The 14,980-nt window shown below is 38.8% G+C and overlaps 1 protein-coding gene and 1 long non-coding RNA gene across 2 annotated transcripts; one reads left to right on the forward strand and one right to left on the reverse strand.

Annotated features, from left to right (window-relative positions):
- Positions 1-110: 110 nt before the first annotated feature.
- LOC149131428 (uncharacterized) lies at positions 111-6,074 on the reverse strand. Its single transcript, XR_016238023.1, has 3 exons — positions 5,991-6,074; positions 5,294-5,407; positions 111-242 (listed from the first exon to the last, which is right to left on the reverse strand). It is a non-coding gene; the product is annotated as an uncharacterized LOC149131428 (long non-coding RNA).
- A 235-nt stretch (positions 6,075-6,309) lies between these two features.
- Positions 6,310-13,322, forward strand: LOC106874153 (eukaryotic translation initiation factor 3 subunit E). The gene is made up of 2 exons (XM_014921776.3): positions 6,310-7,152; positions 12,601-13,322. The coding sequence occupies exons 1-2, from the start codon at positions 6,337-6,339 to the stop codon at positions 13,111-13,113; spliced, it is 1,329 nt and encodes a 442-aa protein (XP_014777262.1). The 5' UTR covers positions 6,310-6,336; the 3' UTR covers positions 13,114-13,322.
- Positions 13,323-14,980: the final 1,658 nt, after the last annotated feature.

A 14,980-nucleotide genomic window follows, 5' to 3' on the forward strand; every position in this document is an offset into this window, starting at 1 on the left:
CTTATAATGTTAATGCTAAGGTTCATCGTCATTTTGTGCCTGTTTTCCATGCTGGCATGGGTTGGTAGGGGCAATACGATAGGGTCTGGTGAGCTACAGGGCTGCATCATGCTTGCCCCAAGTCCGCTTCAGCATGGTTACTTTTCTACAGCTGGATGCTCTTCCTCACACCAACCATTTTTGCTGTGTATACTGCATGCTTTTTTTTGTTGTGTGTGTGGCACCAACACTGGTGGGATTTGCTAAGTAACATGGAAGACAAGAAAGGGAAAAGGAAACTAAATTGTGGTGGTGTATTTGAGGGGGTTGAAAGGTGAATTTTATATCAAGGACAAGCTGAAGATACATGGCTACCCTGGGTTTGTGAGAGTATAAGGGGAAAAAGATAAGCTAGTGGTGATGTAGTACCAAAGCAAAACCTTCAGGAAGCAAGAGATGATGCAGGCAGGAGATCAGGAGATGAGGCAGGGGTCAGTTATAAGAATGTGAGGGGAGAGTACCTGATGGTTGGAGGTGAAATGTAGTGAGTGATGGACAGGAGTTCTATAGGCATGAACATAACCACCCCATCATTGTTTCTCTTCTGTCTGCCCTTGAATTAAAGCTACCCTTACTCAGCAGTGTTAACACCTGTCATCTGGTCATCCACCTTGGTCCTTTCCATGGAATCTAGACACACTGGATGTCACTTTCACTTAATAAACAATTACCATGAGCAAATACATCCTTCAAAGCAGTAATGTCAACAGCACCAATACAACAATCATCATTTTTAATGTCCACTTTTCCATGCCAGCTTGGGCCAGACAAGATTTGTTGAGGCAGATTTTCAATTGTTAGATGCCCTTCCTGTCACAAACCCTCACTTGTCTGCAACTAAGTTAATATTCCCCAAGATGGAGAGATGACAGAGTCATTAGCATGTTAGGTGAATTGCTTAGCAGAATTTTGTCTGTCCCATGTTTGATAGATCAAAGAGGTAGGGGTCAGACTAATATGGATCACTTGTTCTCAAAAGTAAAAATAGGTTTACATGGGGCCAACATGCCTACCTAGAAAAAAATGCATACAGAGGCATCAGTTACAATTCAAAAACCAACAAGACCTAGGAAAGGGTAAAGGCCGCCTTTTGTCCTGAATGACCATGAGATTGCACCTAGAAAGTCTGGGCAAGGTTGTTTATGGAAGATCAGCAGTCGCCCATGTATACACTTGCCTCCCCTCTCCACGCGACCGATGTTATCCAAGGGAAAGGCAAAGGGGCCGATACAGCTTGGCACCAGTGAAGTCACAACTCATTTCTACAGCTGAGTGAACTGGAGCAACGTGAAATAAAGTGTCTTGCTCAAGAACACAACACTCAGCCCAGTCTAAGAATTGAACTACTACCTCTTATCTATACAAAATAAAAAAAATAATTAAAATACATATCAAGAAAAAAATGAAAAGTAAGCAACAAAATTAATTCTTACAAGAATCCAACAATATAAGAGTCAGACAACCCACCACCACCACCACCATAAGCAATGTGAAATAAAGCATCTTGCACAGTCTGATCCGGGAATTGAACTCACAACCTCATGATTGTGAGCCTGATACTGTAACTACTGAGCCATGTGCTTTCCTTCATGAAAACATTACCCGGAACTAACAAGGGAGGCAGAGGAGAGGACACCCTAAAAACAGCTAGAGGAGGGATACTGAAGTAGAGCTGAACAGAGGGGATCCAAAAGGACAAAATTAGAAAAGTTGTTATTGGCTTATGGTCCATAGGGAGAAAAGGGCTCAGGTAAGTATAACCCCTTTTCAGACTGTCTGAGACTTATTCTCAAACTAGAGACCTATACTCACAATAAAGTGGACCCTGCTAATGGCATCCAAGAACCAGGTGGTGGTTTAAACAGGGCATCACAACAAATTCCACCTCTCAAAAACAGGACTGGTCCCTTTGAGGGGTTTTCGATAGTTACCATATATCAAATTTCACCGATACGCCTTCAGACAACTGCAAACTCAGACTCATTAATCATCATCATTTAACGTCCCTAGGCTGGCATGGTTCGACAGGAGCTGAAGGGCTGTTCAGGCCCCATGTGTGTTTTGGCATGGTTTCTATGCCCTTCCTAACGCTAACCGCTTTGCAGAGTGTACTGGGTGACCAGCATGGGTGCTTTTTACATGGCACCAGCACCAACGAGCCTGCAAGATTAGGGATGCTCAGCTGGAGAGGGTTGCAAAGAACAAGCCTGTATGCAAGGGCAACCATGATTTTAATAGGCTTTTGATGTGTCTTTTCAAGCACGGCAAACCTCCAGGAGTCACAGTTCCCTGTTTATCCCTTCTGTGTGTCCTAACATTTGTAGATCCTTTCCTACCACTTCATCCCACATTTTCCTAGGTTTACCCCTTCCACATGTTCCCATTACAATTAGAGATTGGCAGTTCTTGAAGCAACTGTCCTCAGTTTTCACTCAAGATTCCATGCAGTGAAATTGAACCCCAAATCATGTAATTCCAAAGCCAGCTTCTTAATGATGCAACTATGCCAACAGAAATTTATAAAAGGGGACTTAGGTGCTAGCATGGCTGTTTGATTAAGAAGCTCGCTTTGTAACTACGCCCATTTCAGGGCCTACCAGCAAACACAAAGCATTTGTATTAAGTACATGTGGTTTATAATGGTTATTACACTAGCACTGCTTTCTATTTCATATTTGAAAATTATATATATAAAGCTGTTTTTATGAAGAGGCTCTCAAGTAAAATGGTATAAAAAATAATAAACTATAAATCTCTTCAGTTCTATATTTAAGAGATGAGGAATTATTTACATTATTTACATTTGACGGATATTCGTCCTCATCTTGTTTGTTGTTAACACGTTTCGGCTGATATACCCTCCAGCCTTCATCAGGAGTCTTGGGGAAATTTCGAACCTGGGTTCTCATTCCTATCGATGTTACTATTATTATTATTATTACTATTATTAATCAGGTCGCTGCCGTGAATCGAACTCGGAACCTTGGGATTAGTAGCCCGTGCTCTTAACCACTACGCCATATGCTCGTGGGCAATTATGGGGTGAATTTTAAGGCTTATAAATCTATTATTTTTCTATCCTTCCCCAAAACACCTGACGAAGGCTGGAGGGTATATCAGCTGAAACGTGTTAACAACAAACAAGATGAGGACGAATATCCGTCAAATGTAAATAATGTAAATAATATAAATCTCTTATAAAAGAAAATCAGGAACATGGAACACATTTTGTTTACCTTTTCGAAAATCTAAAGAACATCAAAATTAAAACTAAAAGACTGAATACCGAAAGCAACCTTTGTAATGCCTTGCATCCCTAAAAACTTTTTATGTGTTCTCACACCCCCTGGAATACTATCTTGCACAGTCAAGGGGTGTGAGTACCCCTGGTTGGGGAACCCTGAGCTAAAGCGGCTTAATAATCTTTTTACTCCTTTAGCATTTAGACCGGCCATATCCAGCATTTAAACTGGCCAGATCCAGCCTCACACACCAACCCTGCAATCACTTCATTAAAATCTCAAAGCTGTGAGATAATGCGTGATTAATTCAAAATAGTCTGAATGCTAAGGGGTTAAGCTGACCCTATCTGGTCCAGATATTCTACCTGCTTTATGTTGAAACCAGCCAGATCCAGACTGTCATATCTACCCTTGAATGGCATTCTAAAAATATACGATCATATCGTCAAAAATTTCAGAGCTACAAAGTAATGCTTGATTCATTCAAAACAACATGAATAAAAAAAATATTATATTTGGAAGAATAATCTGGATGTTAAGCATTAAATAAAATATATACAATCAGATGCAAAACCCCCTTTTTCCTGTGAGTTTACAGCAGCGTCGGAGCACAAATCGAGTGAGTGTAATATGAAATATATGAAAGGAAAGTTTATGCTTACACAATCATCTTTGCTACCACAACCATCATCGTCACCATCATTTAATGCCCATTTACCATACTGACATAGGTTCTATAGTTTGACAAGATCTGGTGAGCTGTATCAAATTCTATTGTATGTTTTAGCATGGTTTCAACAGCTGGATGCCCTTCTTAATGCCAACCATTTTACAGAGTGTACCGGGTGCTTGTTTCCATGGCACCAGCACCACAGATACACACACATACATATATATATATAAGACAGGCTTCTTTCAGTTTCCGTCTACCAAATCCACTCACAAGGCTTTGGTCGGCCCGAGGCTATAGTAGAATACACTTGCCCAAGATGCCACGCAGTGGGAATGAACCTGGAACCATGTGGTTGGTAAGCAAGCTACTTACCACACAGCCACTCCTGCGCCTATATTATATTACATTTTAGATTTAATTCAAGTGAGGGTTGATACATTTTTTATCAATTCTGATTCCATCATTATCAACTTCATCATTTAACATCCATTTTTCCTTGTATGGGTTAGAATTTGCTGAGATGTATTTTCTACAGTTGGATACCTTTCCTGTTGCCTACCCTCATCTGTTCCCAAGCAAGGTAATTTTTTTTCTCGTGACCAAAAACGTTTTCATGAAAGACTTTTATAACCATCACATGGTGTCAAAACAAGAGCATACACAAATATGCAAACATAATCACACACGCATACATATATCAGATGGGCATTTTTGCATCTCTGTCTACCAAATCTACTCACAATGCTTTGGTCAGCCCTGTGCTTATAGCAGAAGCCACTTGCTCAAGGTGCCATGCCGTGGGACTGAATACAAGGCCACATAGTTAGGCAGCAAGTTTCTTAACCACACAGCCAGTTTTATCTTAAAAAATGGTGGCAAAAGGTTGTATTTTTTTTTTTTTTTTTGGTTCATGACAAGGAATGAATATATAAGAACATATGCACATTTGAAATCTCATTCATAAATATCTAAAACTCTTGTTTCGATTTTCCCTTAAAATATTGGAAATTCTTCCTGTATGAGAGAGCAATATAAAGAGAGGGGGTCAGAAGTACAAGTTTGTGTGGGAGAGAGAGAGAGAGGGTATGTGTTTTTTTTTTCTTTTTTTCTGAAAATCGAAGCAGAGTTGCAGCACAGATGATCCGCCAATCGATTACTCTCCACTTCCACTACGGCGTAGGTGAAACCTACATGGTCGCTTGGTGTGCTAGAAATAGCAGCCAAATTACCCGCTACTTACATTCTCGCGTCGCCAATCGATTACTCCACTATGGCGTAGGCGAAACCTACATGGTCGCTTGATGTGCTAGAAATAGCAGCCAAATTACCCTCTACTTACATTCTCGCGTTGCCAATCCATTACTCCACTTTCACTATGGCGTAGGCGAACCTACATGGTCGCTTGGTGTGCTAGAAATAGCAGCCGAATTACCCTCTACTTACATTCTCGCGTCTTAAAAAGAAAGAACATACGAATTATGTACAACAGCGTAAATCAGAAGAAACAAAATAAATGAAACTATTATAAAAAGCTTCGCTGTTGATTAAATAGAAATACAAACACGTTTTGGTCATCTTTCGGTACACGTTTTTTCTATATTACTATGATACAGTAAAATGAGGGAGGGGGCTCTTGGCGGACCGTTTCACAGTTCGTTGACACCAGAGAAAACATACCCGGCTTCCTTCTCCACTGAATGGGGAAATCAGTACATCAGCTGCTTATAAAAGCAGTCGCGAACTAGGATAGCACCGCGGTAGATAACCTAAATTTGTAAATTCGCATTAAAAAAAGGGACACAATTTATATGTATGTATGTAATTCGTAATGTATTATGCCGAAGTAAAAAAATAAGATGGGATGGGCACGACTGGAGTGTCTTCGATCACAGATGTGCTTATTCTGAGTTGACTTGGAGCTAAGCAACGACTCATTTAATGATTCTTGACATCGTTAAAATTACGTTAATTAACAGTCGGGTTTATTAAAGGAATATTTATTTAATACGAAGATTGAGTCGAAAGACCATGCTTACCGGTGGTAGAGACACGTGACTATCATCCCCCATATGACATTAGCCATGTAATTAAGGAGAACCTACTAGTTGTTTCGTTTTCCGTTTTAATTGTTTTCATTTGTATCGAGCTAAAATCTATCCCTATGTATGAAAAAATATTTTTATATATATTCCTTGTTATATTTGTGATTTATTTTATATCTATGAGGTTTTGATAAAGCTTTAAAAAATTTTTTCTCGTTCAGGAAAGGAAATACATATATAATTGTTAGTGGTCTGTTGCTTCACCGGAGTCTGTGCGTGATTCCGGGTTTTGTAAACTACCCCGGCTATAATTCCTTTCCATTAGCGAGGTAGAGCAAACATGTCGAACTTCGATCTGCTCAGCCGGTTTTCACAGTATTTAGATCCGCATTTAATGCTGAAACTCTTGGAATTTGTACATTCCCAGAAGATATTCGATGAAAAACAAATACTGCGTGGGAAACTGGAGCTAATTAAGAAGACTAAGATGGTAGATTACGCCAAAAATCTACATGACAAGATGTATCCTTCGCAAGATCTAACCAAAAGTTTTCAAGAAGAAAGAGAAAACGTATTGGAACATCTTGAAATATTGGAATCTCGTGTTGAGAACATTTCAAAATTGATGAATCTCCCTGAGGTTATAAACCAAATTGAAACTGTGCGAGATGGTAGTCATTTATATGAGTACCTTGTCACTCGTCACGGCATCAGCGAAAATATTACAGAAGACATGTACAATTATGCCAAATACCAGTTCGAATGTGGCAACTATGAATTCACTAGCCAATATCTCTACTTTGTCAGTACCCTACTGCCAACTAATGACAAGCTCTACCTCAATTCACTGTGGGGTATCCTGGCTTCTGAAATTCTTCTCGAAAACTTCGACACGGCTCTCGAAGAATTAAACAGGTTGAGAGAATATATCGACAACAACGCCTCTTTCTGGCCAGCCTTGCAGACCTTACAGCAGAGAACCTGGTTCGTTCACTGGTCCTTGTTTGTCTTCTTCAAGCATCGAGATGGTCTGGACCTCGTCATAGATCTACTTCTTTATCAACCACCTTATCTCAATACGGTACAAACTGTATGTCCTCACATTCTTCGATACCTAACCACAGCTGTTATTATCAACAAGAGTCGCCGAAGATCGGTGAGTTGTCACGCTTAATTCTTTTTTTATTTCATTTTAACGAAGCTATGGTCGCTCTAATTAATTTATATCATATTATATATGACTTACTCATGAAAAGACGTTTTAGTTGAAGTAGAAGTAGATTGAATATGTTACATTCTAGGAAATGTGTTCATCTCACTAAAAATACGGGAAGTGACACGAGCCATTCAAAGCACATCTGCAGTCGGTAGACTTGCTAGAAATAACAGTCACATCTTCCTCAACTCCCTGCTGCGATCTTAAATGAGAGGGGATACATTGGATAACAGCTTAGAAGGGGGAAACATTCTAATTACATTAGAAATAGATTGAATATGCTACATTCTAGGAAATGTATTCATCTCACTAAAAATACGGTAAGTGATGCTACGAGCAATTTAAGGCGCCTCTGTAGTCGTTAGAAATTTTCTAGAAATAGCAGCCAAATCTCGTTCAAATTGCCTCCTATCATATCAAATAATGATGGATACAATGGATAACGTAGTTCTAGAGACACTACGAGTGAAAAATTAAATGGCATGGACGTAGTTGAATTGTCTGATCGTAAATTTGCTTAATTATCAATTAAAGGGGTTGAACTGATTGATTATGCAACGACTGGGAATGGTGAGATGGTTTTTCAATGTCTTGTGATGTTTAAATTGGTGTCGTTAAGTGCACGATCGTTAAAATATATTAGCCGCACAATACCAGATTCCATTCGATTTTTCCCCCTCGTCTTCAGGCACCCAAATGGATCTCTTGTGTATCTGACCAAAAGAAATCGCGGTAACTAAATAAGTCTACATCTAAACACACATTTACATATACACTAATGAGTAATAACAGTTTCAGCTTATTAATTAGATATCATACCTTGGTGAGGTAACTTTTTCCTATGATGTCTATGACACTTATGATTTTGCGATATTTAAGGCATCATTCTTCTTTGCAGAGCTATCTCTCCACAGATTCCTACTGTCTCTGGATGTTCCCACTGTGACATAGCTACAAAAGTGTGCCCCTCCCACTTGACTTTGTTTCCTCATAACTTTTAGAAAAATTGGGATACTTTTTAATGAAATTTTCTAGAAATACCTCTCAGAAGGTGTAGATTAGCATTATATCGGAAATTAATTCATATATATATATTTTTAATTAGTGGACGAACACACATACATACTGAAAACATTGTATATATATATATATATATATATATATATATATATATATAATAGTTGAAATTTACAGAAAACAAAACCCGAAGACAGGTGTATAAACAACAAGCAGGTGTATTAGTTTGACGCTCGGGAAGGTGAGAAAGTCTTTTACCTTTCGAGATCATACACACACAAAATACTTGTGAAATTTAGAAAATAAAAATGTGTTTGTCAGTATGTATACGTGTGCGACCATCAACTATTTTCTTTTTACCATTAAATTCCGATATAATCGTAATTTACACCATTTGAAACGTATTTGGTAAAAATTTCATTCAAAAATATCTATTTTTCTGAAAATTATGAGGAAACAAAGTCGATGTGTGTGGGGGAGGGGGTGTTCTGTGTGTAGGTATTCCCTATTCTTCAATGCACATCTTTCTTTGACGGATTTGTGCTGTCTCTGGATATTTCCACCTTTCATATAAATCCAATTATTTTTTTTACCTGATAAATATATTCTGGATCGAGTTATCAGTATATATATCCAATAATTTTTAAGACGGTAGGGGAAAATTGGGGATAAATTTTGCTGCCTTTGTTGAGAGATTTTCTCATACATGTGGTGACTTGTGATCTATATTTTATTGTACACAGTCAAGTTGTGAAGTCAAGAAATATGCTCGTTACCATATAACCTTGCAAACGATGGAGTCTTTATTTATTTAGTCATTTTCACCTGTTGGAAATAATAGTTAAAGATCTACCTCAAGTTACACGGTATTATTTTTTAAGCAAAAAAAAAAAAAAAAATCGATCTTTCGTTTTATGATCCAGAAAGTGAAACCTCTGAACTCGGAACTGAAATGATAGAAAGACATATTTGGTTAATGTTTTAAGATACAATGTCTAGAGAAAAAATCGGATCACCAGTGCTGGAAAGTCTTCAATCGTAGATTTCTTTGGTCAGGACTAGTACGGATCTTAACCAATAGTTTTTTTTATAGGTTGATGAAAAATTAAGAAAAGGGACCAGATAAGTTCCCTTATTAAAGTTGTTCGACACACTGGCAAAGAATATTACCTTTTGGAAGCAGACTTGATTTTATTTTCTCGTTAATAAAGGTAGTAAGCCAGGGAAACCATTAGCGCGTCGGACAAAATGCGTAGAGGCATTTCTTCTAGGTCTTTACGTTCTGAGCTCAAATCCCACGGAGGTCAACTTTTCATCTTCTCGGAGTCGATAAAATAAAGATACCAGTTAACTAGTGGGATCGATGTAATCGACTTGCCAAAAAAGTCCTGGAAAGCGCCAACAGTCAAAGCATCGAATCGCTGATCATGAAACATCGTCTTCGATGATTAAGACATGTAGCAAGAATAGAAGAGTCGAGGTTCCTACGTCAGCGGGCTCACTTCAAGAGAAAGACCATGGGTTTGCCCTTTTCGAAGATACAAGTATCAACTCAAAACAACACTCAAAGCTACTGAACTTTAACCTGAATCGTTTGAAACATATGCCCGAGACCGTACCAAGTGACGTTCCGTCACCATCGAAACCATTTTCGAAGCTACCAGAAGAGAAAAGGAAGTAGCAGACGACAGGAAAGAAAAGCTCGATAAAATCAACCTCGTTCTCCAATATTACCGTGCACTCAATGCCATCGACTCTTCCTAAAGGAAGCGTTCAGCAAAGAAACTAAATTCTCGGATACAAGATAAAGTCGACGATGTTACTTAGACTTAGAGAGTCATCACGAGATCGCTGGAGCTGCTAGAAATAGCAAACAAATTCCCTAAACTAAGGAAAGAAAACATTGACATTTTTTAAAAATTAAAAGATGGGATAGCCACGGCTGGAATGCCTCTGATTATAGCTCACACACACACACACACACACTCCCTCCACCCCTCAATCAGGGCTGACCTGGGTCTAAACTGCTACTTTACTGAGAGAAACAAATTTGAAATACTCTGGGAGTACTTCAAAGAAGGGTTCGGGTTTTTGTTACGCCGAAAACTGTTGTGTGCGTATTCTTTACCTCCGCCGCACTCAGATAGCTCATAGCAAAAATCAGCTGATTTCGATTCTTTACGGCCATTTTTCCAATTCCAACTGAGATTCTACGAAGGAACCTCTTCTATATGGTCATTTGACATGCTAAAAAGAGCAGCCAAATTTACCCTGCAGTTAAATCCTTTTGATATTTAAGTCTGCATTGTTTGTCTATTTGGGTTCAGTCCCGCTGTGTTGCACCTTGGGCATGTGTCGTACACTATAACCCCGAGATGACCAAAGCCTTGTGCGTGAATTTGGTAGACGGAAACTGAAAGAAGCCCGTCGTGTGTGTGTGTGTGTGTGTATCTTTCTTTGTCCCGTTAACCGCTCGATAACCAATGTGGGTTTGGTTGCGTCCCAGTAACATAGCGTTTCAACAAAAAGGGGCCGATAGAATACGTATCAGGCTTTAAAATAAGTACTAAGGTCGCTTTGTTCGACCAAACCCTTGAAACAAGTAAAAGATTGGCTCTTTATCGTCATAAGATGTTTAAAATTTATTATATTTTGAAAAAAAAAACTATAAAAAATGTTGTAGAGGAAGCATACAACAAAACAAAAAAAATACTAATATGAAAATATTTTTCGTGTTAATTCACATATAGGCGCCGGAGTGGCTGTGTGGTAAGTAGCTTGCTTGCCAACCACATGGTTCTGGGTTCAGTCCCACTGCGTGGCACCTTGGGCAAGTGTCTTCTACTATAGCCTTGGGCCGACCAAAGCCTTGTGAGTGGATTTGGTAGACGGAAACTAAAAGAAGCCTGTCGTATATATGTATATATATATGTATGTCTGTGTTTGTTCCCCCAACATCGCTTGACAACCGATGCTGGCGTATTTACGTCCCCGTAACTTAGCGGTTCGGCAAAAAAGAGACCGATAGAATAAGTACTAGGCATCCAAAGAATAAGTCCTGGGGTCGATTTGCTCGACTAAAGGTGGTGCTCCAGCGTGGTCGCAGTCAAATGACTGAAACAAGTAAAAAAGAGTATAACATTGGAAAGGATTTAGAAGAAAAACGAACGAATTTATCTGACAACCCAACAATAATTACACGATGTATAAAGTTGAGGAAAGCCTCTTCCACGGGGATCGACCTGGGTTTAAACAGCATATGTTTCGATTCGTTCTGGTTGTGATGTAGTTTGCGGGAGGGGCGGATGTGGAGCAGCTTGTGTAGTCAATTTGTCTGTCGTGCACTACAGATTGTGACTGACCTGACTTTTAGCTATCTCCGCACTGTCAGGTGCACATGGCAGTAATTCTGTCACTGCAACTGTAGCAGCTCCGATCAATATCACCAACAGAGGCAGAAAGCAAGTGCTCCGCTTGATGGATCACCGCCTCCTGACAAGGTTTGGAAAGCAGTAACTACACGAGTTATGTCCCTTCTAACACTTTTTTCTTCTTTCTGCTGAAAGTGAAACTGATTCGATATAATGACAGATGCGTGTGTCGCCCCGCCCCCGTTCCTTGACTTTGTTTCCTCATTACTTTCTGAAAAAATTGAGATTTTGTTTTAAAGGAGAAGTGTGGATATCTAGTTTAAGATATTTGTGACTGCAGATACAAATGTTGTTGTTGTTGTTGTTGTTGGTACTCCGTCGCTTACGGACGTCGAGGGTTCCAGTTGATCCGATCAACGGAACAGCCTGCTCGTGAAATTAACGTACAAGTGGCTGAGCACTCCACAGACACCTTTATTACTCTTTTACTTGTTTCAGTCTGACTGTGGCCATGCTGGAGCACCGCCTTTAGTCGAGCAACTCGACCCCAGGACTTATTCTTTGGAAGCCTAGTACTTATTCTATCGGTCTCTTTTGCCGAACCGCTAAGTTACGGGGACGTAAACACACCAGCACCAGTTGTCAAGCGATGTTGGGGGGGGGGGGACAAACACAAACACATACATATATATATACGACGGGCTTCTTTCAGTTTCCGTCTACCAAATCCACTCACAAGGCTTTGGTCGGCCCGAGGCTATAGTAGAAGACACTTGCCCAAGATGCCACGCAGTGGGACTGAACCCGGAACCATGTGGTTGGTAAGCAAGCTACTTACCACACAACCACTCTTACGCCTACTGTGTAACAAAATTAATTTCTTTTTTGTCTTTGGTCAGTAAGTGTTTTTATTTATTTATTTTTTTTTTTGTCTTTGGGTCAGTAAGTGTAATTTCCTGGTTTTTGTAATTAACAATCAATCTCTATTTTTTATTTACAGGTTCTCAAGGATTTGGTCAAAGTGATCCAACAAGAGAGTTACTCCTACAGAGACCCCATCACTGAATTTATTGAATGCCTCTATGTCAATTTTGATTTCGATGGAGCCCAGCATAAACTTCTTGAATGTGAATCTGTTCTTTGCTACGACTTCTTCTTGAGCAACCTCGTCAACGAGTTCATCGAGAACGCGCGTCTCCTCATCTTTGAGATTTTCTGTCGAATCCACGAGTGCATCAGCATCAACATGCTGTCGCAGAAGCTGAACATGACACCCGATGCCGCAGAGCAGTGGATTGTCAATTTGATCCGACACGCCCGACTCGATGCTAAAATAGACTCTAAACTAGGTCACGTTGTCATGGGAACAAAAGCTGTTTCTCCTTACCAGCAAGTAATCGAGAAAACCAAAAATTTGAACTCTCGTTCCCACTTCCTTGCACTAAATATACACAAGAAACTAGGATTGAAAATCCCGGAATCCAGTACCCAGTGGGGACAGGATTATTATTAATATTTGAGAAAATGATGGATACTTAATATATTATCTATGTATCTATCTGTCTATGTATCGATGTATCTATCTATCTCTCTCTATATATATACACGTGTTTGATACACACAAACATATATATATACATATATATACGAGTGTGTATGTGTACATATATAAATGTATATTTATTCACACATACAACACAAATAAATATATATTAAACTGTAGATCTTTTTTTCCAAGTTATTTTATTTTATTTTCTTTCTTTTACCTTTACCCTCTGTTATCAATATATATTGCAACTTTGATCATTGTGTTTATTATCGATCTTGACACACAAGTCACCTATTTTCCTGAGTATCAAACAATTACACCGTGTTTGTTCCTTCACCTTTCTCTCTCGTGTTTGGCATCATTTTGAACCATATACATGTGTGTGTGTTTGTGTGAGAAAGAATATATATACTCAAATATATGATCAAACACAAATTTTATATTGTTTGAAAGTTTTATTGTTTTGTATTAATATTCTTTGTCATGCAACCATAATATACTATAAAGTATATTAAATGTTGAATCAGAAGAATTGAAATACATTTAAATATTACAAAGTTCAGCTGTGCTTTAAGTTTGAAGAATGTAAGCAAATTCTTTCTATGTCTTTGGTATGTATAAAAAAAGAAGAGATATGAGTTTCCTGATGCACCATTTCACAGTTTGTTGATCACTCCTCAGAGAAGATTTTGTTTAGTATGGAGACCAAGTATGTCTTCACATTCATTTTGGCCATTTTGGGGTTTTTTTTTAAAGGTTCCTGGAGTACTGTGTTTTGTTAATGTTTACCACCTAATTTTTTGTTACCAACCCTCAGGAATTCCTTCTCCAGTCATATTTTTCTTGCTGTCGTCGATATATAGGTGTTCTGTTCAAACTTAATATTAACAGTATCAATCTTTCGGCGAAGGTAAAGAATACGTACACCACCCGTTTTCGGCGTAACGAAAACCCTAAACACGGGGTTTACGAATTCTTTACTTTCGCCAATCTTTCCAAATCTGGACGGTCTAATAAAAATTGTGAACGATGTTTTCCCACCTTTAACTTATTTTGTTTTAACGTGAGATGACAGCTAAGGCTAGAAAAAGAGTTAATTTGGAAAGCAATGCTTGTCATCGCCCCCAACCGTGGAAGAGAGTAAAGTGAAGTTAGTATTTTTGAAGAAACATGCATTTTGCTTGCTGAACTTAAGAGTTCCTCAGAAACGCACCGCCAGTGTAGAGAATGGGGTGAGTTTCATCTGCGAATGTATGTTGTTTATCAACAACTGGGACAATTAGTCAACAGCGGAGCCACATGTGTGAAATCTAATTTTGTCTCCGTTTACACAGTGTTCTTAGTGGTTAATGATGTTTTTTTCTCGGTCACGAGTGGACAGTCATCATAAAATATGTAACTGAGGCAGTATATATGATAAACTGGGAACTAAAGAGAAAGGCTTGGAAGGGATAGAGATTCCCAGAGTGAGGGAGTTGACAGAGATAAAATGAAGACAGTGAACGGGAGTGATGAAAGATTAATTGAGAGATAGAAAAAGAACAAAAGAGAATAAAGGACACATGAATAAACAGAGCTAGAAAGAGAAGGCAGAGAGAAACCATAAGTGGGACAGGACATAGAGGATTGGTTAGATCAATGGAGAGGGAGATTGGATAAGCAGATACTGAACTCTGGTTAGATCAACGGACAAGAGATTAATAGAAATGACGGATTTTATTAAATAGACAAAGACAATGAAGTAGAAGATATAGACAGGGAAAGAAAACAAAAGGATAAAGAGAGGGAGAGATTCCACAAGCAAATGAAGGTGGTTAGAAAGAAAGAGAGA

The sequence above is a fragment of the Octopus bimaculoides genome, chromosome 22 (assembly GCF_046866305.1).
Source record: "Octopus bimaculoides isolate indiv1 chromosome 22, ASM4686630v1, whole genome shotgun sequence".
NCBI lineage: Eukaryota > Metazoa > Mollusca > Cephalopoda > Octopoda > Octopodidae > Octopus > Octopus bimaculoides.

Excerpts from the sequence above, each read along its gene's own strand:
- LOC106874153 (XM_014921776.3), top strand. The coding sequence starts at position 6,337 with ATGTCGAACTTCGATCTGCTCAGCCGGTTTTCACAGTATTTAGATCCG. Across the intron at positions 7,153-12,600 it reads ACAAGAGTCGCCGAAGATCG|GTTCTCAAGGATTTGGTCAA; the intron begins GTGAGTTGTCAC and ends TTTTATTTACAG.